This window comes from Cyprinus carpio, chromosome A18, assembly GCF_018340385.1.
Source record: "Cyprinus carpio isolate SPL01 chromosome A18, ASM1834038v1, whole genome shotgun sequence".
In the NCBI taxonomy this organism is placed as follows: Eukaryota; Metazoa; Chordata; class Actinopteri; order Cypriniformes; family Cyprinidae; genus Cyprinus; species Cyprinus carpio.
The window spans coordinates 28,634,362-28,659,811 of record NC_056589.1 but is presented as its reverse complement, the minus strand read 5'-3'; the positions used below and the strand labels follow the sequence as shown (position 1 = coordinate 28,659,811).

General features: G+C 35.4%; 1 protein-coding gene across 1 annotated transcript in view; it reads left to right on the top strand.

The window, feature by feature from the left end:
* The window catches only part of LOC109072510 (transcription initiation factor TFIID subunit 4-like), a 94,007-nt gene extending 70,197 nt beyond the window's left edge, over positions 1 to 23,810 (top strand). The window contains 4 exon segments of the mRNA XM_042775845.1: positions 2,713 to 2,884; positions 3,590 to 3,676; positions 21,932 to 22,179; positions 23,502 to 23,810. Coding sequence (XP_042631779.1) covers positions 2,713 to 2,884; positions 3,590 to 3,676; positions 21,932 to 22,179; positions 23,502 to 23,681 — 687 coding nt within the window. The 3' untranslated portion in view covers positions 23,682 to 23,810.
* Positions 23,811 to 25,450: the final 1,640 nt, after the last annotated feature.

Sequence of the window (25,450 nt, the reverse complement as noted above, 5' to 3'; positions counted from 1 at the left end):
GTTTTCAGGGTGGTATCTAGGGTGTTTCTATTGTATTATGGGTGATCACTAGGCCGTTGCAAGGTGTTTGGGTGGTATCTAGGGTGGTTTTAGGGTTTTCAGGGTGGTAGCTAGGGTGTTGCTGGGTGTTTGGGTGGTTGTCAGGGTGTTTCTAGTGTATTCTGGGTGGGGTCATTTATGACAAATTCGCATATGAGTAATAGTGATACTCAACATTGCAAATAGCACTAATTATTCCTTGTAGTAAATTGCAGTGATGGGTCACCAAAACAGGAAGATTGAGTCGCCTTTTTATGTAAATGTGTCACCTTTTTCTTTTAGGGTAGTAGATTAGAAATAAGGAAGAAGTAGGGAAAGACTGCGAGAGAGAGAGAGAGAGAGAGAGAGGGGAAAAGCACAAGGAAAACTGATGCCCTTTCCTCCAGCTAAATTAACAGGAATCACGTGGAAAACAATCCGAGCCGGGAATGAAAGGGGGGGTGGAACCATTAAAATGCGCCCGGGGGCGATGGACTGCACCCAGTATCACTAAAAATGCTCTCACTACAGATGTGGCAGGCAGGCTTACAGGCAAACACTGCTCTTGTTCTATAGCTACAATTAAAATCAACCTCCCTGCCAAAAATTGGATGGTAGAAAGAGAGAAAAGCAGACATGAACATCAAAGACAGATTGAAATGTGTAGTCAGTAATAAGAATGGTCTCCAAGCCCCGCGGTTCTCCACGGTCCTCTTGTTAATGAGAATTTTTGACCTCTGGTTTGTAAGTTAAACTTGTAATCTTGGTTAATGAAGTAAATCAATCCCAACTTGGAGTGAGCAGCCTTTCCTTCCATCCAGCCTTTCTGTGTCTTCGGCTGCTTGCGCTCGTCTTTTTCTTCTCCTCCCATCTTTCCCAGCCTGAGTAAACGCGGGCAGATCTTTCAGCCAGACAAACAGGAAGGCCACGGGTGTGTTGTCTCTCTTTCTCTCTGTGTGTGTGTGTGTGCTTTGACGTCTGCTTCTCGAGCCGTTTGGTTTCATAGCTCTTCTGAAAGCTGGTGGAGGGACACGGTCACAAGAGTCTGTGTTTGACCCCTGCGTTTATTCAATATGCAATATGCAACATTTTTTTTGTCTCAAATGTCCTTTTGTTCTTTTTAACAGTTTTGTCTCATTTTAAATTAAATAAAACATATGGTTTTAGGAAATAACTTAAGTTGCCATTAACTTTTTTTTTTATTATTATTTATATATTTTTGATATAGTTGATATTTTTTCATTGTAGATTTAAATATATATTGTTGTCATAGTTTTGTTTTAATTCAATTTAGACAGGTTTCAAATAAAATTATGCATTAAAAAATATAATATTTCTGCAGGAAGATGTGACATAGAACAACTAAGCCCCAATATAAAATAATAATAATAATAATAATAATAATAATAAATAATTTGGTCACCAGCATTTTTAACAACCCATTAAATCTTAAGGTCAGTTATTAACTCTAGTACTATTTGGAATATTTTCAGAGAATTTGCAGCATAATTTCTTAAATTAATTTTTTTATCGCAATTTATTGCCATCACTGATTTGTCTGCAATTGGAGTCAGAATATCAGGGCAATAAATAAAGTTTTGATTATTTATGTATTTATTTATATAAATGTCTGAAGCGTTTACAGATCTAAATTGGGCATCAGATATGTATGTATATTTCAAGATGATTTATTTATTTGTTTGTTTGTTTGTTTACATGACTCAAACATCTACAATATACTATATACATACTGTATATCACTGTAAAAATTGTAAAATGTACAATCATATATTGGAGCTCACTTAAAATATGTGAATATATATATCAAATATACAAATACGAGAACTGAAAAAACACACAAAATCAAAACAAATCAAAACCATACAAAAACATATCAAAACATATCACCGTCTTGTTTTTAGAGAACTGAACAAAGGCACAAGTTCAGTTTAAATTAAAACCAGGCAAATTCATATTGAAAGATGTCACATCTGATCCCACCTCATGATTCACGTTTGACGTTTGTTTGCATCAGTCTGCAAATGTTTGTGAGGCTTTTGCAAACAACAGTACAATTACCATTTCACGCACAGCGACGACAGATAATGCATGCGATTCTTTAACTTGACGGTGATTTCAGTCGCCGCAAGAATTCGATGGAAACATACACAGAGTGCGTCGGCACGTTTGAGGGTTCATGCGGGTCAGTGATCTGAGACTCCATTAAATAACGTCTGTGCGTTGGCTTTCCACACACAATGACCTGCGCCGACACGCACGCCTGTCAGACCAGGTCACAGAGAACTTCCTTACATGACTCATTTCATTCTGATGGGTTTTTCTTGATTCGTTTTTAGTGCATGAGTTTGTTCTTGCAAGCTGCACCACACCTACCCCCTCCATGCGAATCCATCAGCCGTAAACCAGCAGTCAGCATCAAATAAACAACATTCAGGAATAATGGTACCAAATGAAAACCATCAGCGCTGATTTATTCACTGACGTTTCTGTCACGTGTTCAAACTTCCCAAACTCTCCGCCACGAGTCATCTATTCCGGTTAGCTGAAAGAAAAAACTGTTTTGTATACATATTTCCATTCTTGTTCACAAAGCGGTGGATTTAGTCTAGTTTCCGTTTCTGGACTGCACTGGTTTGAAGGTTCAGCTCTGTTTAAAACACCTCACATCTGTAGAAAACACCCTTAGTGGTTTTCCGTGCAGCCCAAGAGGGATTGGCGAGGAAGAGAGAAGATGAAAGCGCCATACATCACGTAGGAAAAAGCAGTTTAGTGCCGCAGTTTTCCCTGTGGTCCTGTAGAGTGGTGCGGGAACTGGCCTACGGGAAAGTCCGGACAATAGCACTCTGTATCTGGATCGCCAGTTTGGATGGGTCAAATGCATCATGTTTAATAAGATATTTGCATCTTGCATTGTGCCAAAATGTAAGCCATGCAACAGGAAGGTCGAGAGACCTCAAGAGATGAAGTTTCTCTCTTGTTGAGTCTTTGTGGTACAGTGTGATGAAGAAGAGCTTCATATCATGAATTAATTGGCATCTTCGGCTCCACGAAAAGAACCTGAACATCAATGGAATCTTTCCATTCCACAAAATTTTCTATATTGTGGATAAAAGTTCTTTAGATTATTAATATGTTCTTTACTCTAAGAAAAAAAACGGTTCTTTTAAGAACTTTTCACTAAAAAAAGTTTTTCCTAGAGAAACCCCCCCCCCCCCCCCCCCCCCCCCAAAAAAAGTTATTCTAGATGGCATTGCTGTAAAAAAAAAAAAAAAAAACTTTTGGAACCTTTATTTTTAAAAGTGTAAATAAAAATATAAATGTCAGGCAAAACATACATATATATATATGCATAAGCACAAATCTGTACTAATATTCAAGTCTACAGATGAATATTTCCATATTTATGCAAAACTGGAATTCTCCATGTTGCTGCCAGTGAAACTTTCTGCTGAAAAATGGTTAAATATACAATTTTGACAACAAAGTTGAGCCTGAGGGGAGGTTCAGATACTCATCTTAAAGAAATTAATTACCTCCCTTGTTAATCTAGATATAATTAAGTTTCTGAAGAAAGAATTTGACTGCAGTTTTGCCATGGAGACGCTACAGCAACCAGAGCCAAAACTAGAAGCTGCTGGTGAGGGATGATGGGATATCCTGCTGAAACATTCTCTCTGGCCGTCCCACGCTTGTCTGGGAATACATCATCTATCCCGCTATGAACCGGAGATTAGCATTAATGCAAGTTGGGTGCAAGCGAAACCTGCCAGGAACATGTCCAGGACACATTTCACCGCAAAATCAAGGAAACATTATTTATATTTTTCTTTACTTAAGAGTTTTATGTCTTTTAGATCAGTTGGGTAGTCTGTATGCTGATGTACTCTTGTACAGTGAATGAATTAACGTGTATTTCTTTACATATTCATTTTTTTTAACCAGGGAAACAGGCCAAAAATATCATGCACTACACAGATTTTTGTCCAATATAATGTCATACATAAAGTAAAAAAAAGTCAATATAATAATATAAAATAAAGTTTATAAAACCTAAAGGCATGAGCCAAATACTCTACTCTCTGGGGTCAGTAAGATTTTTTATGTTTTTGAATGAAGTCTCTTCTGCTCATCAAGGCTGCATTGATTTGATCAAAAACACAGTAAAAATGCAAAATATTATTACATTATAAATAAATGTTTTCTGTGTGAGTATATAGTAAAATGTAATTTATTCCTGTGATCAGCTGTATTTTCAGCATCATTTCTCCAGTCTTCAGTGTCACATGATCTTCAGAAATCATTCTAATATGATTTGCTGCTCAAAAAACATTTTTAATTATTATCAAAGTTAAAAACAGTTTTGCTGTGAATATTTTTGTGGAAATCGTGATACATTTTTTTTTTTTTTTTTTTTTTTTTTAGGATTCTTTAACAAATCAAAAAACAAAAAATCAAAAGAACAACATTTATTTGAAATATAATTTTTTGTAACATTTTAAATAAATATAAAGAAAGATTTTATAGTGATCCCAAATAGGAGTGTATATTAATGAATCATTTATTATTATTATTATTATTATTATTTTTACAATTTGGCATTCCTTTATAAATGACTTGTTTTTTCATTGTGATGTTTTTTTCATAACAGTTTTATTATTAAAAATCACTGTCATTCAAATTACAATATATATGAAATATTTATACATAATTATAATATTTATAGTATTGGTTTATTGCCTTTTTATAATCATTAATTTAGTTTATAATGAATATTATTTGAATACAAATCTCATTAAAACATTTAAATGCATTTTTGTACAGTAATATAATATATTACAATATATCAGAATATATTGAATCAGCATTGACAGTAATGAGAATTACTAACAGAACGAACTCATCCATATGCGCAACAGTAATGAGATTGTAGAGGGGAATAGCATTTAAATGAATTGAGAAAAATGCCATAACGCATCTAAAATTGTTTAAATGTCTTATTTTGTGGTGAGATTTGACCCAGACATGTTTTGATCAGATTCAGTCGTTTGTGTTTAACGCCGGTTGTTTGTACGGCGCACTAGAGAGTCTTTTAAAGCGAATATGACTGGAATCTGAATCCAGTCGGCTGTAATTCACCCCGGGATCTACTTTCCATCATCCTTCAGAAATGTATTTAGAGTCTGCGCTCTCTCGCGTCTGTGAAATTAGCCGCGGTCTCGTTGAGCTCTGCTACATTGTGACATTACTGCAAAACACTGTTGTGTTGCTATCTATTAAAGAATGTTGTTTCTTTTTGATTTTATTATTTGTGTCAGCTCCGTTCTGCTGGTGGAAAGGTTGATGCCTGAGGACACGAGCAAGTGAAAATGCTGGAATGATCTTTCATTAAAGGCTGCCAGTGGAAGAGGAAATCTGAGATGGAAACAAAACACAACTGCCCACATAAACACGGCAAACTGCGTCTTCACGTACTGATTCGACTCACAATTCTGATCTATAAAGCCACGTAGACTCTAAAAACACATGTAGCAAAATCCCTAAACAGTATTTTGAAAGTGCTGCTGGGGAATTAAATTCATCTTTACACCTTTCTCCAGCAAATCATCACAATTATTTTTGGCTGGAACTCAGCGTGGACGTAACGATTCTGAAAGTGACTTTTAATTTGACGGGCGTTCGGTCGCTGCGTTCGGGGAAGGCTTGATTAAAAAGAGGAGCACCATATTGTTTGCAGATGGAGGCGCTTCAGGAGGAGTTGTAATTGAATTTGTGCGTGGAGATGGCAGGCCAACCTCAGCACCTGTCTGGCATCTACGAGCAGTCTGGAAAAGAGTGACTGAAAAAGACATTCAGCAGTTCCGCTTTGGAAACATTTCTGGGAATCATGGAATGTTAGGATGATGTGACACAATGTCTTCTGACAGTCGCTCGCGTTGCATGACCTCATCAGCAAAAATAGATGCAAAGCTGAATTTTCAGCATCCTTACTCCTTCAGAAATCATTCTGATATGCTGATTTGCTGCTCAAGAAACATTTCTGATTATCATCAATGTTGAAAAATGTTCTAGCACAGAATATAACATTAGATTCAGATTTTTTTTAAACTCAGAATTGTGTGAAATATAAACTCTGACGTCTGACTTTTTTCTCAGAATTGCAAGAAAAAAAGTCTGAGTGCTGAGTTTGTATCTTGCTCACTTACTAATTTCAGTACTGCAAGATATAAAACCAGAATCACAAGAAATAAAGTCTGAATTGTGGGATATAATTTGAGAATTGCATGAAAAAAAGTAATTATTCCTAGTTTACATCTCACAGTAATTATTGCGACTTTTTAAACTCACAATTTTGAATTCCAATACAAAAGTTTGAATTATGAGATATAAACTTAGAATTGTGAGGAAACAAAGTTTGAATTGTGAGATAAAAGGTTGCAATTTCAATTAAATTCAATTCAAGTTTATTTGTATTGCACTTTTTACGATACAAATCGTTGCAAAGCAACTTTACAGAAAATTAAGTTTCTACAATATTTAGTAGTAGCTCATCAGTGATGACTGTCAGTTTATGTACATATTTTTATTTTTATTTTTTATCCCATGGCAGAAACAAGCATCCATAGAAAACAGTTGTGCTGGTTCCTGTTTTTGTGGAAATTGTAATACATTTTTTAGAGTTATTGAAAAAGACCTTCATAAATTCTGCTTTGGGATTCTTCCAAAACATTTTTGACAATCACTCATGTTGCATGACCTCATCGGCTGTAATACAGCTCAAATAGACATTTGAAGGCAATCATAATATATCCACGACTCATGCATGTATGCGGGAATCGCCCCGATCCAAGCAGTTCGTTTGAGTTTCCCTGTGAAATCCTGGCACGGTGTAATTAGGTCAGTCGTTTAGTGCATTAATAAGGGGTTAATTGCACAGCGTTTGATCTGTGCTCTCCGCCACACATGAGCCGGGTTTCTATTCTTCTAGTACAAATGTCCATTCATACGCTTCTTTTCCTGTTTAACGCAGTGCCAGTGATCCGTGCGGATATCACCACAAATCCATTGCTGTGTTTTTAATAAAACACACTCGACGTGTCCAGCTTGCCTCCAAAAGTAGCGTCTGAAACAACAAATCTCCAGTTATCTCCTCCAGCGTTCCCGCTCCTGACGAGCATATGGCGTGTAGATCGTGTTTTGATGCAACGTGTTTTTCACAGACGTATTTTGTTTTGCGTGCATGTTTGGGTGGAAAAACATGGCGCGGCTAAAATTAGCCGAAGAGAAGGTGCTGGAGTGAATAAACAAGCCAATCCATTAGCATGGACGGGTTATTGGCTTATTTCGCCTCTTCTGAGGGCGGCCCATTAAAAGTGGTAATGTGTGCCCGCAGCTCTGCCCGAGGGACTCGGAGGAGGCCAGGGAGGAATATTTCACATGCATCAGGCGCCTGAATTAAAATAGACCAATGTTCCCTAAAAAGACTGAAGTACATCTCTTTCTGATGTGCGTCTCGGGCAAAAAGAATTCATTGATCTTGGAATGTCCCTTGGCAATTATAAAATATTAAATCCAAGTCACACTTTTTTGGCTCAGCTTAATTCCTCCTCTCTCTCTCTCTCTCTCTCCATCTCTCTCGCTCTCCCGCTGTTCATTGCTTCCTCCATTTGATCAATTTTAAAAGTTTGCAATGTTTTCTAATGGAAAGAATCCCAGTAGTGCTGCGTAAATAGTTGGCGAGTTTGCATGCAGTTCAGATAAAGATCCCGATTAAATGAATAGTTCATCGAAACATAAAAAAACAATTCTGAACATTTGTTCATAATGAGTTTGTTTCTTCATCAGATTTAGAGAAATTTTGCATTACTTCACTTACTAATGGATGCTCTGCAGTGAATGGGTGCCGTCAGAATGAGAGTCCAAACAGCTGATAAAAACATCACAAGTAATCCACACCGCTCTAGTCCATCAGTTAACATCTGGAGAAGACAAAAGCTGCATGCTTGTAAGAAATAAATCCATCATTAAGACGTTTTTAACTTTAAACCATGGCTTCAGTCTAAAATACGAGTCTGTAATCCATAATAACGCTTCCTCCAGTGAAAAAGTCCATCTTCTGTTGTCTCTCACATCAAAATCCACCCACATATTCATTCAGAACTGTTTTGGACTGTTTTAGCTTGCAAACTTGATCTGTGCATATTTTAATCATGATTCAGGCCAGGCAACTTTTTCACTGGAAGAAGTGTTATTATGGATCATGGACTGTATTTTGTCCAGAAGCGACAGTTTAAGGTTAAAATGCTGTAATGATGTATTTGTTTCTTACAAAAATGCAGCATTTGGCTTCATAAGATGATGTTCTGGAGTGGTGTGGATTACTGTGATGTCTTTATCAGCTGTTTGGACTCTCATTCCGACGGCACCCATTCACTGCAGAGCAGGTGACACAATGCTGCATTTCTCCAAATCTAACAAAGAAACAAACTCATCTATATCTAGGATGGCCTGAGGGTGAGGACATTACCAGCAAATGTTCATTTCATATCAGATTTGTCACAAAAGGTTTTGTTAAAAATGCAAACTGTGGTTAGGGTGGTTAACCTCACGCCTGCATCTTCCCGTGTCCTCTGAGACATCGGAGACATCTGTGGCTAATTGTCCAAATAATTCAATTTAACCATGATCTTAATAAATATATTCAGCCAGCTGTTTGACGGGCCACACAGTTCATTAGAGCCGGTGTGTGTTTGTGATACGGGTAATTAAGATTTCGAATCGATCATTGAATGCATAATGCAGGAGTCAGTAATCCGTGCGCAGGGACTCCTGCCTTTCCTCGTATCCGCCTGCTAAGAGCTCGTTTTCCTCTCGGCCTGCTGAGGGATTTTATTTAGCGAGCCTAATTAACTTCTCAATGTTTTCCTTTTCCTCGCTGCCGTTTTTTTGGCTAAACAATACGTGATTTTGACTCAAAATTACCTGCAGATGGTAATTATAAAGCGTGCTACCCCATCAATCCAGCATTCAAGCGCTCTTATTTTCCGCACCAGACCGAATCACAGTCGCTCGCGCTCAAGTTCTGCTTTCTACATCTGTCATATTGCTGTCTGATGAATCCAGACATGTATTTTTTAACAATCCATAAATTATGTATTCCGAGCCGTAATGAACACAGTTGAGTGATACTCTCTGTGATCTCGCTCTGAAGGAGATCTGATATTTTCCTCACTGCAGTTTGAGGCTGTTCATTACACGTTCAGATCGCTGTGACGGAGGGACTGCGTGTGAATGCATGTAAATACTAGGGATGCACTTGTTTATTTAATTAAATTCTGTCTGAAACTGACAATAAGATGAATATTTGTTATGTAAGGGCTGATAAATGGCCAATATTATAAATATATACTCTTTTGTGTAGATGTTCCCTCTTTTGTCATTCACTTTGTCCTCTAAATGCATAAATGTACAGTAGACAAATTAAAAACATTAGTCTTATGTTACAAGTGTTTTTTAAAGCTGTAGCGTTTCATTTCATTGCTACAAGTAACAGAATACTATCTGTTATCAAACAGGTTTTCAGACCACTCCCCCTATGTGCTATTGGTCAGTCTGACAGATAGCCCCGCCCCTAAACTCGTGTTATTGGTTGAGTGTGTGTTGATGTGATTGTGATGCTCAAACAAACATTTTTATGAATGATTTATTGTTTTCTGTGGATTTCAACTTTGATAGGAAAGTATTCACAAAAGCAAAGAAAGACAAAGACAATGTTTTGGCTAAAGTATAATTAAAGTATACATTTCAGTGGTAAGTCACAGTCAAGACTGTAAAAAAAAAACATTTTCAAATATGCTCCAAACTCTTTTCTGTGTGCAAGAACATACTTTAAACTAAATGCACAATAAATGCACGCTAACATGGCACTTCTTGTTTCTATGCATAGTGCTCTTAAAGGAATAATTCGTTGTATTCATTTATTGTATACTGTGCCTTTAAGTTAAAGCGCTGTAATACAGCAAAGTCTTGAATCTGGAATTGACCGAAACAAGCATTCACCATTAAATATCAAGTGCATAAACAAACAATTTGGTAACAATATCATGCATCCCTAAAAAAAAGGTCTATGCCATCATATGCATATGCTCATGATTACATAGCATTGATTGTGTATGAACACACCTACATGATTGACATGTCTCTTATGGGTGGTCTGGGCACAAGCAGCTACGCTGGCTCGTGTTACTCTGTGTATCCGACCTGATTCATTACTTTTCCCTCTGGGCACACAATCATGTTTTATTCCTGCTCTTTGTGTTTTATTGCAGTTCAATCTGTCTAAACTTTTATTTTTTTGTATGAGTGTATGTGTATACTTGTGTATTAGTTCTTCATCAGTGTGTGTGTATGTGTGTGTGTGTGTGTGTGTGTGTGTGTGTGTGTGTTATGAAGCTGTTTGGATATCTGACAGCGCTCTAGGTGTTTTCCACCCAACCTCCCGCCTCAGGTACAGGAAGATTTCAGCACTTCCTCCTGCAAACTTGTGCAATTATCACTGCAAGAGTGTAGATTTAAACCGAGTCAATATGTAGATAAGGTTTGCACGTACATACAAAGGAAGTTGGATTTGGTGCATAAAGCGATGCGGGTACGAGGCGAGCCCGCCGGCCTTCTGTGATGAAACGGGCCTAGCTTTCAGCTTAGCAATGGGTTTTGGCTCCAAATTGTTGCTTATCTACTAACAGATCTAATATTGAAACGGGGTTTTGCATCTTCATTGCACTCAGACTGCCATACATTGTAAAAGAAACCGTCTGAAGAGGTCTGTCCGAGTCCAATCCAAGAACTTCTCATGTAAGCGATGAAGACCCTTTCACTGATACGCATGAGAACTTCAGACATCATGCATCACTTTGACCTCCACAAAAAAATATTTTGCTATTTATTAGTTGCATAGATGTACAGTACAGTACTGGTCAAAAGTTAGGAATAACTATTTATTTATTTATTTTTAAAGAAGTCTCTTATGCTCAACAACGCTTCATTTATTAGATCAAAAATATGGTAAAATCAGTAAAATATTATTACAATTAAAATAACCATTTTATAGTTAAATATATTTTGAAATGTAATTTATTCCTGTGATGCAAAGCTGAATTTTCAGCAGCCATTACCCCAGTCTTCAGTGTCACATGATGCATCATTCACAAATAAAAATTTTCACATGCAATTTTTTATTTTTTTTACTTACCCTAAGCTTTTGAATGGTAGTGTATCATGGTTTTCACAAAAATATGAAGCAGCTCTGTTTGTATTTTAATGTTTTCTACATTGATAATAATCAGAAATGTTTTCTCGAGCAGCAAAATCAGCATATTAGAATGATTTCTGAAGATCATGTGACACTGAAGACTGGAGTAATGATGCTGAAAATTCAGCTTTTATCACATTTTACAATATATTCACAGAAAACAGCTGTTTTAAATAATAATAATATTACATTTTTACAGTATTTTTGATCAAATAAACGCAGCCTTGGTGAGTAGAAGAGACTTCTTTCATAATCTTAATTATTAACTATTGACTGGTAAAATTTGTTGTTTTAAAAATATGTTTATTCTCTGAATGACATTCATTTTGCATTCAATCATTCTGCTTAATAAATAAATGCATATGATTTTTGTGTCATGCAAATTGTGTCTGTAATGCACTTTAAGCATTGCATTACAGCGCTTGACCTGCACACAACAGCCTGATGCTTCTTCGCTCTATAGAGTTCAGTGTATTTGGGAACATCGATGTGAGTCTTAATTCTTTTCTGGGACACAATCACATTAAACATGACTGTTATTGCATCAACAGAAGTTTGAGAAGCCTGACGACCTGAAGAATCCAGACTTCTGTCCCAGTAGGTTCACAAACGTTGAATAGACTTGGGACTCGTGGGAGGGCGAAGGCTTTGGCTCTTCTGAAGCTTTTTTAAATTTACATCATCCCTCATTTATGTGCATGCATTATTTATTCATACGGAGATATATTTTTTCCTTCTCTCGCTTCTTGAGGATTTGACAGCGTCGATTGTTTGCATTGATGTAGGGGCCTCGGTCGCCACATCAGCGTCAAAAGAAAGTTTTAATTCTCCTGCATTCACGTTCAAAAATAACTCTTCAGTGCAGCGCTTTTCTGTAACGACCTTATAAGAGTTGTTTTCCTTCTGTCAGGTCACCCTTTGTGCCTCATCGGAGGTTCTTAGTGTTAAAAAAGTTTTCAGAAAGACATCAAAAAGTGGCGTTTGGGAACCTCCTGCAACACGTGGCTCTTTTAACTCTCGCCACAAAGGCTTTGGCTGTTATCTTTAGCTCCACCTTCAATTTCCAAATCCAAATTAAATTTTAAAATAGCCCTAAAAATAACTCCAAACCAAGGTGTTTAAAACGTGAGGATGGCAAAACCAACAAGGCCTCATTAGCGGGATCTTCTGAGGAAGAGAGCGTTTAGACTTGAAACTCATTACGCCGGCTTCCCGTTCGAACTCTAATTGGCTTCGTTTTATATGTGAAACGCTTTGAATTTTTAATGCGCCACTTTTTAAAGTTCCACAAGTGACGCTCGTTGGGAAGAATCGACTGGAGTCTTGTTCTAATGGTCTGTGAGTTTTTCTGCGTTGAGTCAGAGGAGATCAGGGTCAGCGTGGATGGCGGTGGAAAATAGCATGATACGCTCACGTGTTTGGGTCGTGTTCCCCTGTTTATCTTCACGCAACTCTGTCGGCTGAGCGGTTCTGCTCAAAAGAGTTTGTTTCTAGACAACTGCTCTGTTTATGGGAACAAATAGTCAGCGTGCATTACAGCGTGCAACCAGCGTTTCAGCCGGTTCTGAGAGGAACAGACTTTCTGAAACCCCCACCCCACCACCCCGAAACGAACTTCCAGTTAATTATAGTTCCTGCTCGATTTCACCGCTCTCAAAACTGGCATTTTCTAGAAAAATAATGACTGCCAATTAGCTCTCTTTTTCAGCGTCTAGCGAGTTTGTTTCTCTCAGGCTCTGGAAACTGAAGTTTCCCAGCAAGGAAAGTTTTGTTTGCCAGCAAAGTTTCCGGGCGTTTAGCTCACTGACCCTTTCGGGAGGTAGAAACCCGTCAGAGATACGCTTCAGGGAGATGCTTTCATCTCGAACCTGCGGACGCTCCAACTCGAGGCGTTCGCAATCGCGGCTTCGTCTACTAATTAGAAAATTCCTGACCTCCAGCGAGATGTTTTAATTATGTGTTGTGTCAACGAGTTTGCTGATGCTCGAGTGGGTGAGAAGAGGAACCTGTACATCTATCTCTCTCTCTTCTGTCCGTCGTGCATGACCTCCTCATCGCCATGTTTGTTTTCACATGCTTAAGTAGCCAAACAAGATGCCGTTTGTGTGGGTGTGAAGCGAAACAGCGACAGGGCTGCTCGCAATCGAGAGCCGGCTGTCTGTGAGTCAGAGGCGCGCGAGGCAGGAAAGGGTTAAGGAGCGAGTGAGAGGGGATGCTGAGAGCGCGGCTGCTGCAGAACATAGCCGTGTTCGTGCGAAGGCAAGTCATTTCCCGAAACACTGCAGACACTGCGCCTCAGGCGCTCTGAAACCTTTGGAGACCAAAATGGCTTGCAGGAGTTAGAAGTAATAAGGTGTTTTTTTTTTTTTTTTTTTTTCGCCTTCTTTCTCCTTGACTGAAATTCTGCAGTTGCTATGCATCGCCATGGAGCTCGCTGGCCGTGTTTCTCCTCGTGTTTTATATCGGGCATTAACCACCCCGCCATTTTTGAGATTTGTTGCTCTTTAGTTGGGCGGCGAATTGCAGTTGTTTGTTTTGAATGCAATTCTGCCATTTTTCATCAAGATCATACTAGCAGGACTCTCTCTGTTTCTCTTTTCCAGTATTTATGCTGCATAAAATCTAATACAGCAACAGAAATTAGGCCACTTAGTATATGATTCAGCCTGTTGGGCAGCACTTGTATTTTTTGGACCATGGGGGTAATACTATAGTATTACCTGGGGTTATTTTATGCTGCTTTTGCTTTCACTAGTTAACTTTAAATGTTCCTGTGGTGTGAAGAATGCATAGTATAAGTATAAATATATATAGTCTTAATTAAAATGAGCTTATAAAAGCAGCATGCATAATACATTTATTTTAGTAAGTTTTAATAAATGTTAATGAATTATATATTTTTTTATTTCATAGAGGCAATCATATATTTCTATGATTTGATATTTTGCCATGGTTCCACTGCAATACTATTTTCTAAGTGAGCGAATGACCCAAATTAACATTTGCATAGTTTATGATATTTACTTTTTTTATGAGCCTCCATAAAAATAAAATAAAATTAAATAAAATGTTAACAATTTTAAGATTACCATGGTATTACCTGGACTTAATTTGTGATATTTTAATTCTCTTCCTCTTCACTGGATATTTTTTAATTGTCCTGTGGTGCAACAAATCAATTTTCAGTATAAATATAGTCTCTCTAATATAACTAATATAGATCATAAAAGCTGCATGCATAATTACATTTATTTTAATAAGATTTATGTATTATAAAAAATATATAAAACGTCTATAATTATAATAATAATAAAATTTTATATTAATTTAATTAATAATAATATTTTTATTAAAATATTATTTTTTAAATTATCATTTAAAAATAATTAATATTAAATAAATTATATTAAATTATTTTCATTTAATATACATATATTAATATACATATACATACACACACATATTATATCAATTATGTTTATTACTCTATATATATGAAATATGAAGTGTTTTTATATTAATTATTAATAATTTTTTGATATTACATTTATATTTATTAACATTTATTATATACATTATATGTATACACTATGTATAATATGTAATATGTATTATATACATTTTTATTATATATTTATTTCTCTCTCTCTATCAAGTGAATGACTCCAATTATCATTTTCATTATTTAACATCCTTCATCAGAGACCAAAACAATACGACGAATCAAACAGATTCTCCAGCGAATCAGTGAATCTGAATCTCGTGAAGGTGTGTAAACCGCACTCTCGAGCCTCTCTGACCCTTTGATTAGCAGAAAGGCCGAAAAAACAAAACAGACCTCATTCTTTTCTCCTGTTTTTGTTAATCTTGGCTGCCGTGGGCGCGGTTCAAAGCGAGGGCTGCGTGTATAATCCACCCAATATACATCTGTGAATTATTATTGTAATTCTTTATACATTTATTGGGAGCTGAATTAACTCCACATCAAATACATCACTCGGGCGATGTCAAAACGCCTCGGGCAATCACTCGACATCTGCTAACTCTTTCGAATTGTCCTCATCGGGCCTTTTCCTCCCTGGCGAAGGAGGAGGAGAGTTAAAGTGAGAGGGAGTTCTGGTCTTAATTAATGGCCGTTTGCCGGTGTGGAGCGGAGAGCGAGAGGCTTCGGGGCCCGCGGCGAGCTCTGGGTGTGCCGCTCTGAGCGGAGGTAGACATGTGGAAAAGCTTTGGCTCTTGGCTCGGCCCTCAGTCGCTCTGACATGATGGGAGGGACTGACAACAACGAGAACGAGAGAGTGTGCTGAAGTCCTAGATGGAAAAGCACCGGTCCATCATGTCTGAAGTCATTCTCAGACTCTGAGTGATGGTGAACAGTAGTGTTCGTCTGGTTTATTCTGCTTAAGAAAGCTCTTTAAGATCGCTTTTTGGTTGAATACATGTGCATGTCACTTTCACAATGAGTAAGAAATATTCTGCATATAAACATGATGCTTGTTTAAGACCATTTAGCTTTTGTTTTTTGCTTTATGTTTTTACTATAAAAAATAGTATTGGGAAATTGGGAAGAAAATGATTTTTTTTTTTTTTCTGGTTTGAATAATTTTTTAATCTATTTATTTTAAATTTCTTGAAATTTCACATTTATATATATATATATGCATTATATATATTATATACATTTTTAAAAATCATTTACTTATTCTCTTTGTCTTTATTCTTTCTACTCTCTCTCTCTCTAATTATTTTTTAAATAATTATATTAAGTTGTATTAAAATATTAATAAATTATTATTCATATAATCACACATATTAATATTAAAATAATATTTTAATTACTTTCCAAAGCCTCTCTGTTTAATTTTAGGAATTATGTGGGAAATTTTTGTAATAAATATATAGTTTCAATATTTTTTATTTTTATTTTTGGGTAAAAAAATATAAAAAAAAATTTTTTTCCTGAGATTCTTGAAATTTAACATAAAATAAGTGTCTATTTAATTTTGTAAATTATTATGGAAATTATATATATATATATATGTATACACACACACATATATAATATGCATTATATATATTATATAATTTTTTAATAATTCACTTATTCTCTCTTTAATGTATATTAATAATAATATCTAATATAATTATTATGTATATTAGATATATATATCTATACATATAGTCTGTCTTTCTCTCTCTCTCTCTCTCTCTTTCTCTCTCTCTATATATACATATATTTAAGTGGAATGGCTATATTTAATAAATTAATTCTCTCGCTCTCTTTCTCGGTGGTCATTGACAAACTCATTTCAGTCGACCCGACATAAACAGCTCATTGTCCCGCTGTCAGATTTCATCAGTTTGTTCTTTCGACCTGTAACGGCGCTTCCATCTGTGTTTCTCTCTGATTTCATCTACCGCTTCATATTCAGCCGTCTTCTGTTGGTGTGTTTGCTGAGATAGCAGTATTGGTAATGTGTGTGTGTGTGTGTGTCTGGTAAAGTGGACCATTAACCTGTAGCCCTGAGGTGAAACCGCAGCCAAGGTCCAATATTGGCTCCAGCATCAAGGGCCCGTGCTTCACGCCACTCAAAATCACTCAAAGAAAGACGCTGATCAGCAGAAAGCAGCTGAAGATGGACTCCTTCGGCTTTCTGCCAACCGTGAAAATATTAGAGAGTCCGAGACGGCAGGAGTGGAAAACATACATTATTAACCCAAAGTAAATTTAGTAAAGCGGGAGCTAATCTGGCAGAGTCCGTGAGCTTCACGCAGAGGGAAAGTGATTCTTTGGCACGAGATTAAGTAGTTACACAGTCTGTGATCGGTTTTACAAATAAAAGTGCCAGCCTGTTATCAGCTGGGTTTGATCTCAAGACTATAAACGCCCATTTTTTTGAAAACTGTAGGGAGAAATATAGAAACGTAAAATGCCTCACATTCAGAACAAGAATGACAACCGAGTGGGTTTTGTTAGATGTCCAACTGGAGCTGTGTACAGACGGAAGGTCAAAAGTTCAGAGACAGCAGACAGACAGGTGAGGAGCACAACAGAGAAAAGCCCAAAATATTTCCAGCCTTTTGAACTTTTCATTTATTAGAAATAAATCCTCAGGATATCTTTGGATTATTACGTAATATCGCGTTTCTCTCAACAAATTTTAATCTAATAATTTTATTTTATTTTATTTTATTTTATTTTATTTTATTTTATTTTATTATTTTGTTTTACTGTATATTTTATTTAATTATTTTATTTGGGGAATTAAATTAATCCTCAAGATATATTTGAGTTATTATAAGATAACACATTTAAATCTATTAATTTAAATCTAATCTCAACACATTTAAATCTAATAATCTTTATTTATTTATCTATTTATTGACTGATTGATTTAGGAGATTTAGGGACTTTATTGATTTGTTTAGAAATCAATATTTAGGATTTATTTGAGTCATTATAAGACGTCATATCAAGTCTCTCAACAGATTTAAATCTAATATTTCTATTGATTTATTTTGTTATTAATCAGATTTGATTGATTTCATTTGTTTAGAAAAAATCCTCAAGATTTAAATCTTGATTATTTTATTTTTTATTCATTTAATTTTATCATATCAATCTATGGAGTTTAAAAATTTTACTCTTTTAAATTTAATTTAATTATTTTGTTTAACTGTATATTTTATTTAATTATTTTATTTGGGGAATTAAATTAATCCTCAAGATATATTTGAGTTATTATAAGATAACACATTAAATCTATTAATTTAAATCTCCATCTCAACACATTTAAATCTAATATCTTTATTTATTTATCTATTATTGACTGATAGATTTTAGGAGATTTAGGAACTTTGTTGATTTGTTTAGAAAATCAATATTGTAGGATTTATTGAGTTATTATAACGACGTCATATCGAGACTCTCACAGATTTAAATCTTAATATTTCTATTGATTTATTTTGTTATTAATTAGATTTGATTGATTTCATTTGTTTAGAAAAAAATCCTCAAGATTTAAATCTTGATTATTTTATTTTTTATTCATTTAATTTTATCATATCAATCTATGGAGTTTAAAAATTTTACTCTTTTAATTTAATTTAATTATTTTGTTTTACTGTATATTTTATTTAATTATTTTATTCGGGGAATTAAATTAATCCTCAAGATATATTTGAGTTATTATAAGATAACACATTTAAATCTATTAATTTAAATCTAATCTCAACACATTTAAATCTAATAATCTTTATTTATTTATCTACTTATTGACTGATTGATTTAGGAGATTTAGGAACTTTATTGATTTGTTTAGAAATAAATATTTAGGATTTATTTGAGTTATTATAAGACGTCATATCGAGACTCTCAACAGATTTAAATCTAATAACTTTATTTACTAGTTTTTTTATTTATTTTTAAGATATAGGACTTTAATTGATTTGTTTAGAAATAAATATTTAAGATGTTATTACAAGATGTCATATTGAATTCTTCAACATATTTAAATCTTATTTATTTATGACATTTAGGAATTGAATGTATTTGTTTTAGAAATATATTTCGGATTTATTTGAGTTATTATAAGATTGTCATATCAAGTCTCTCAACAGATTTAAATATCTAATATTTTTATTTATTCATTTTGTTATTAATCAGATTTGATTGATTTCCTTTGTTTCGAAAAAAAAATCCGCAAGATTTAAATCTTTATTATTTTATTTTTTATTCATTTAATTTTATCATATCAGTCTATGGAGTTTAAAAATGTTACTCTTTTAACGTTTTAAATAAAAAAAAATCAACAATTTTATTATAAGATGGAGAATATTATAAACTATGGAGTTTAACAATTTTACTTACTTGATTATATATATATCTTTATTTATATTTCGATGTCCTGCAAACAAAACGTAGAAGGATTTTAGTACAGTTTTAAGGTTTTATTCAGTTACGTTCTCTTCTAAACTGACAAATATCATGAAAATCATATCGGGCTTTCTTGTATGTTTTTAAAAACAGAACATAGATCTTGATTCACATTTCAAGATCAGTATGAGCCAAAATCAGCTTCAGCAGTGTAATGAATAAAGTTTGAATGTATCTGAGCACACACATGTTGTGGTACCATGAGGTCTGATCACTCGTTTACCGGTCAGTGGTCAGTGTTTTTCGAGCTCTGATGGTGTTGAAGGACACGTAGGTTGTGCGTGTGTGTGTGTGTGTTGGTGTGCCGCTGGAGGATTGTCATGAGCGTTGCTGTGGTTGTTGAAAGAGGGGCTGCAGGCTCGTCTATCTCCGCCCCCTCCAAACACGGGCACGCAGTCAGAAAATTGTCTGACAAGACTGTATAAGGGGTATCCTTGTGCTAGCTGTCGGATGAGGATATGTTCATATGACATTACGCACGCCAGCGGCGCGGCGATGATGAAAATGACAAGATGCTGTTTTTTGCCTCCCGGATTTTTGCCTTCCCACAATCTTTTCTTATCCGCTTCCCTTCAGCTCCACGCGGACCCTTCGTACAAATCCACATCTCGTCGACTGATTCGACAATCCCGAAGTAATTAGCTGTCATTCGGTTTGTCGGTTGGTCAGTGTGTGAGTATGTGCTTTATGTACTTTTAAGCGTGGAGATGCATGATTGGTATCCTCCATGGAACAGACATCAACAGGGCTGGTTTGGGTTATTGGCGCTTGCTGCAGGACTCGTACAGTGGGAGGAAAGACGTGAGCGCCGGTGGAGGACTGACCTTTCTGCCTGCGTTCGGATCACTTCCTCTTCCTCTGTGTGGCCCTGCAGGCTCCGGAGCCAATCTGTGTTCCTGAGGCCAGAAAACACGGCAAACTTTCAGCCGAGATACTTGCATTTAAATGCACAAGTGAAACTTTCTCAGTTATATTATCAGTTTGATGGCATTGAGAGTACTGAGCTGAATACTCAGGCTATTGTCTTCTATAGAGCTGCTTTATAGTTGAATCAGATTTATTTTAAGATTGATGAATTTTGTAACATCGATCTGTTATTGAACTGAAATGAATCAACACTAAACTGAACCGAGCTGAAAAATGACACTGTGTTGTTCTGTAGAGATGCTTATAACTGAACTAAGCTTGATTCATAATTGATTACTGAAGTGAATCAACTGAACTGAATCAGCACTGAATTGAGCTGAATTGAGTTCAAATTCATTTCGCGCACTGATCAAGCTTATACACCGTAACTGAATCAAAATGAATCAACGCCTTGAAACTGAATTGAGCTGAATAAAGACACTGTGTCTTCTCTATGTAGAGATGCTTATAGCTGAATTCACTTCATAGTTTATTAACTTTTTATGCAAGTTATTGAACTGAACTGAATTCAATACTGAAGTGAAACTGAGCTGAATAATTGCACTGATGTCTTCTTTGAAGCTGTTTATAATTTTTATCTCATTCTGTTTAGGACTCTGTGTAAACAGCATCTATTAATATTTATACTGGCTATTTGGATATATGCTGTTTGTTCTTAATTCCAAAGAATCTGCTACTATTTTATATTGTTTGATTTTTGCACTTTTTTTCTATTTAAACACTGTAAATAACATTTACCTTTTTTTTTTTTTTTTTTTCACACGTGTTAAATAGCTGCTGCTATTGCCAACAAATAAAACAAACAAAAAAAATTATAATTATATTTTATGGAACAAATTTATTTTGGTTTGATGTCATATGATTGAATCTCAGGTCAATATATATATATTTTTAAATGGAACAAATAGTGCACTAGGCATTTGCAATGATGTTATTTTTAACTAAACCTAAAATTAAAATAGTAAAATAAAATAACATTTAATTAGTTGAAATAAGATATAAAAAACCAGATGAAAAAACTTTATGTAAAAATTACTGAAACTAAAAATATTCTAAAAAAGGAACTAAAACTAATAAAAAATTACAAAGCATATGTAAAAATATTGCTAAAATTAAAATAAAAATTAGTTAAAAAGCTAATTCAAAATATTGAAAAGAAAAACTAGAAATATAAAATATATTAGTATATACCAATATAAATTATATAAATAATGCAAATAAAAAGCCATTTTATTGCATTTTTATTTTCAGATTATTTGTTGATGGTGATAGCTTGATCTCTGTCGGTTCATTTTCAGTGAGTGGCACAATCATTCAACCTGTATCCTTTAGACTTTCATACTTTTTTCCGGATGATTTCTAAAGGGACAGAAATGTAGAATGAAAGCATATTTTGCACAATATTATAAAAAATGCACCATCTGTACAGTAGATGCTTACAAACCCTTCATTTTATTGTATTCACAATTCATAAAATCTTTGGCAATCTTTTTTCTTCCCCTGAGCACGTTTTCTTCCTTCGTCTCTGTTTGTCTTTCTCTCATCTCTCAAACACACACCTGCATGTGAATATTGAGCACACAAACCCGCCAGAGGCCCGTCAGCGTGTCCAGGTAGATGGATGCGTTTGATTGGTCCAGGCTGTGATTGGCGTTAATTGCCATGGCAGAAGGCCATGCCGCCTTTAATGAGGTCAACTCGATTGGACTGATTGATGCCAGATCTCTTCTTTGGAGGTCCGGGCCCCGAGGGCGGCGCGGCGCTGCCTGTCCTGGGGGGAAATGAAACCCCTTTCAGCACAATTCCACCGTCAGATCTGCTGATGCTCACCGAGACGAGAGCGAAGGGCCACACTGCGCGGGGTCCAGATACGGATAACGTGCCCTACGCGTCAGCTGCCTTTCCATTAGGCCTGCGATGTTCGCTGTGTGTTTACAGAGCCACAATCAAGTCTAATTGTGCAACGTCTGTGGGAGAGTGCGACTTGCGTTTTCCGGTCTTATTTTGAGTTGCGTGGAATTTACCACCCGTATTTTTTTTTGTCTGAAGAGCGGAGACTGACTCAGTGGTAAGAAACCGTGGTTTTTTTGACTTTGTTGTTTACTGAAAGAAGCAGATGGGAAAAGTGAGTGAAACAACTAAACACAAATCAAACTAAACTAAAGTTAAATAAAATAAAGAAAAGACATTAATAACATCAGAAATGCTGAAAATCAGTTTAGGTTTTATCCCTTATGCCAGTGTTGGCCTGTATAAAAAGTGACTGAAGTGGAATGAGTGTAGCTCATCTGATAATTCTGTAATTATGAGAGATTGACAGCTTGAAAGTCTGCTAGTATGGGTTCCAGCTTTACTGACCGCAGCACGGCAATAGAACGAAACTGCTGATCATGATCTCCAGCTGATTTAAGAAGATCCAAAGATAATCTTGAGCTCGGTGGAAGCAAATAGTCACATGATCAGTGACACTCATCTGCTTACATTTGATATAAAAAAGAATTCATCAATAATGAAAAAAAATAACTAAATAAAATAACGTTCTCTTAAAAACTGACATTTAAAGCCAGCATTAACAGAATGAGTGGCCAACCTGGAAATACTGAATAAAGACATTTAAAAGCATTATTTCTAGACCGGGAAAAAGTTAGTTACTACAATTAAATAATCTATATATATATATATATATATATATATATATATATTCAGATTTTATATTTTAATAATAAAAACACATTTATATAAATGATTTATATAAATTGTCAAGCTCTGAAATATTTAATTGGGTAGGGTTAATTGGTAGGAAACAAAAATATTAATAAAAATACTGTAAATTTATTGTAAATCTTGATAAAAATTCAGGGATTAGAATACTGTAATTTAATTATTTTTAAATATTTATAATTATTTAATGTAATTATTTTTACTGTAATGCAACCTTTTTTTTTGTAAATTATAAGTTATAAGAAAATGAACCTGGTGTCTTCTTTAGGGGCCTTTATATATTGTCAAAAAGGACTTCACAGATCCCAGAGTGCATTGCAGCAAGCTTAGAAAAATGTATCCAAGAAAGTTTGATATAAAATATATTTCCACATTACATCACCCAATGTTTTTTTGTAATTATTTTTTTGTTTGTTAGAATGTCAAACTTTACTGGAAGCATTTGTGAACTGAGTCTCCCATGCACTTCAAATGAAAGAAAGACTGGAGTCCCCTACGCTTCAAATGAAGAAAAGCACGCGTGATAGTGCAGCGTTGGTTTTATGTAAACGGTATGTGTTGTGTCGTCAGGTGGGGAAGTTCGGCCAGGTTTCTCCGGGACGGATCGTCAGTGCCCCGATCTTGCTGTCAACGGCCAGTATAACCGCCAAGAGAATAACACGCGTCAACCTCAGGGACTTCATCTTCTACATGGAGCAGGAGCGAGAGACCAGCAGATCTCTCTTACTGTACCGCGCTCTCCTGAAGTAGCCAACGCTGAGCGAATGCTGAGCCAATCAGCAGCCAAACCACCCGAGCAGCGATCGACTTCCCCTCAGCCCTGCGACGTGCCTTCAGCCCCGTTCACCGCGTCTGTGTCTGTGGGCTCATTGATGTTCAGCGTTGAAAAAAAATGAAAAAAAAAACAAAAAACCAGCAATCATGCTTTCATGTTTTCCTCCTCACCCCTAATAGTTAAAAGTGTAAACATTATAGTGAATTTTAAGGCTTGTCTCTCCGGCTTTGAATGTTCTCTGGCTGGACCCGAGGAGTGGTTTGTTGTTGTTTTTGGGCTAGGAATGAGATCTGACACTGTAACATACCAGTTTCATCAGTATTTCAGTCTTTAAAATCCCCAAAAGGGTGGCTATGAATGGGTAATTAATTCTTGTGTTTTATTAATGTGTTCCACTCGTTTTAGTTTTTAACAATCGTTACCACTGTTTTGCTATTCCTATGCCTTCATTTTGAGTGAAATCCATGAACCACATTGTACTAATTTTTTCCCTCGCTTTGATTTACTAAAATGAGGGAACAAATTAGTATAAATTCGCAACAGTTTACTAAAATGAAGGAACAAATAAGTACAGATTGGTAACAATTTATTAAAACGAGGGAATGAATTAATAAAAATTAGCTACAATTTACTAAAATGAGAGAATTAATACAAATTGGTCACAATTTACTAAAACGAGGGAACAAATTAATAAAAATGAGCAAAATTTACTAAAACGAGGGAACAAATTAATAAAAATTAGCTACAATTTACTAAAATCGTGGGGAACGAATTAATAATAAATGAGCATACAAATTGGTCACAATTAACTAAAACGAGGGAACAAATTAATAAAAATGAGCAAAAATAAATTGGTCACAATTAACTAAAACGAGGGAACAAATTAATAAAAATGAGCAAAAATTTGAAATAATAAACATTAGCTACAATTTACTAAAAGACGAGGGACAAATTAATTAAAAATTAGCAAAAATTTACTAAAAGCGAGGGAACAAATTAATAAAAATGAGAACAATTTACAAAAAATAAAACGGAAGGGAATGAATAAAGCACAATGAGCAAAAATTTACTATAAACGAGGGGGAACAAAAAGATATATTAATAAAAATGAGCAAAAATTTACTAATAAAACGAGGGAACAAATTAATAAAAAATGAGTACAATTTACTAAAACGAGGGCGGAAAAAATTAATAAAAATTCGTAACCAATTTGTTTTCGAGGCAACAAATTAATAAAAAGTAGTTTTTAAAACAGCGATCTCAATTCCAGTCCCCCCCCCCCCAGCTCTGCATTTTGCCATGTTCTCTCTTTGTTAAAAACACGCTGATTCAGTTTATAATACAGCTCGTTTAGAGAGGAGCTAAGTGCATGAACTGTGTTCCCATTGAAATGGTCCCTACACAATGTGCATTGCTCCCTGCTCCCTGAGCAGGGCGAAATCTGTTGAAGGTTACTTCACTTCAGAACATTCAGTCACGTACTTTGGCCACGCAACTTCTTAACCACTGGGACAAGTGTGACATCATATACCTCTGTAAATAAATCCAATTTAAATTCAAGTCTCGCACATTGCAATGCACTTTGCATGGAACATATTATGTTTGCTAGAACTGGAATCATGGCGACATATCCTGTGATGTGCACTCGCAGGGGCAACATTACGTGTCAACTAATAAGACGATTAAATCCACAAATGTGCATGAGCACGCCGGGCGCGAGGAATGGAATTGAGAACCGCTGTAT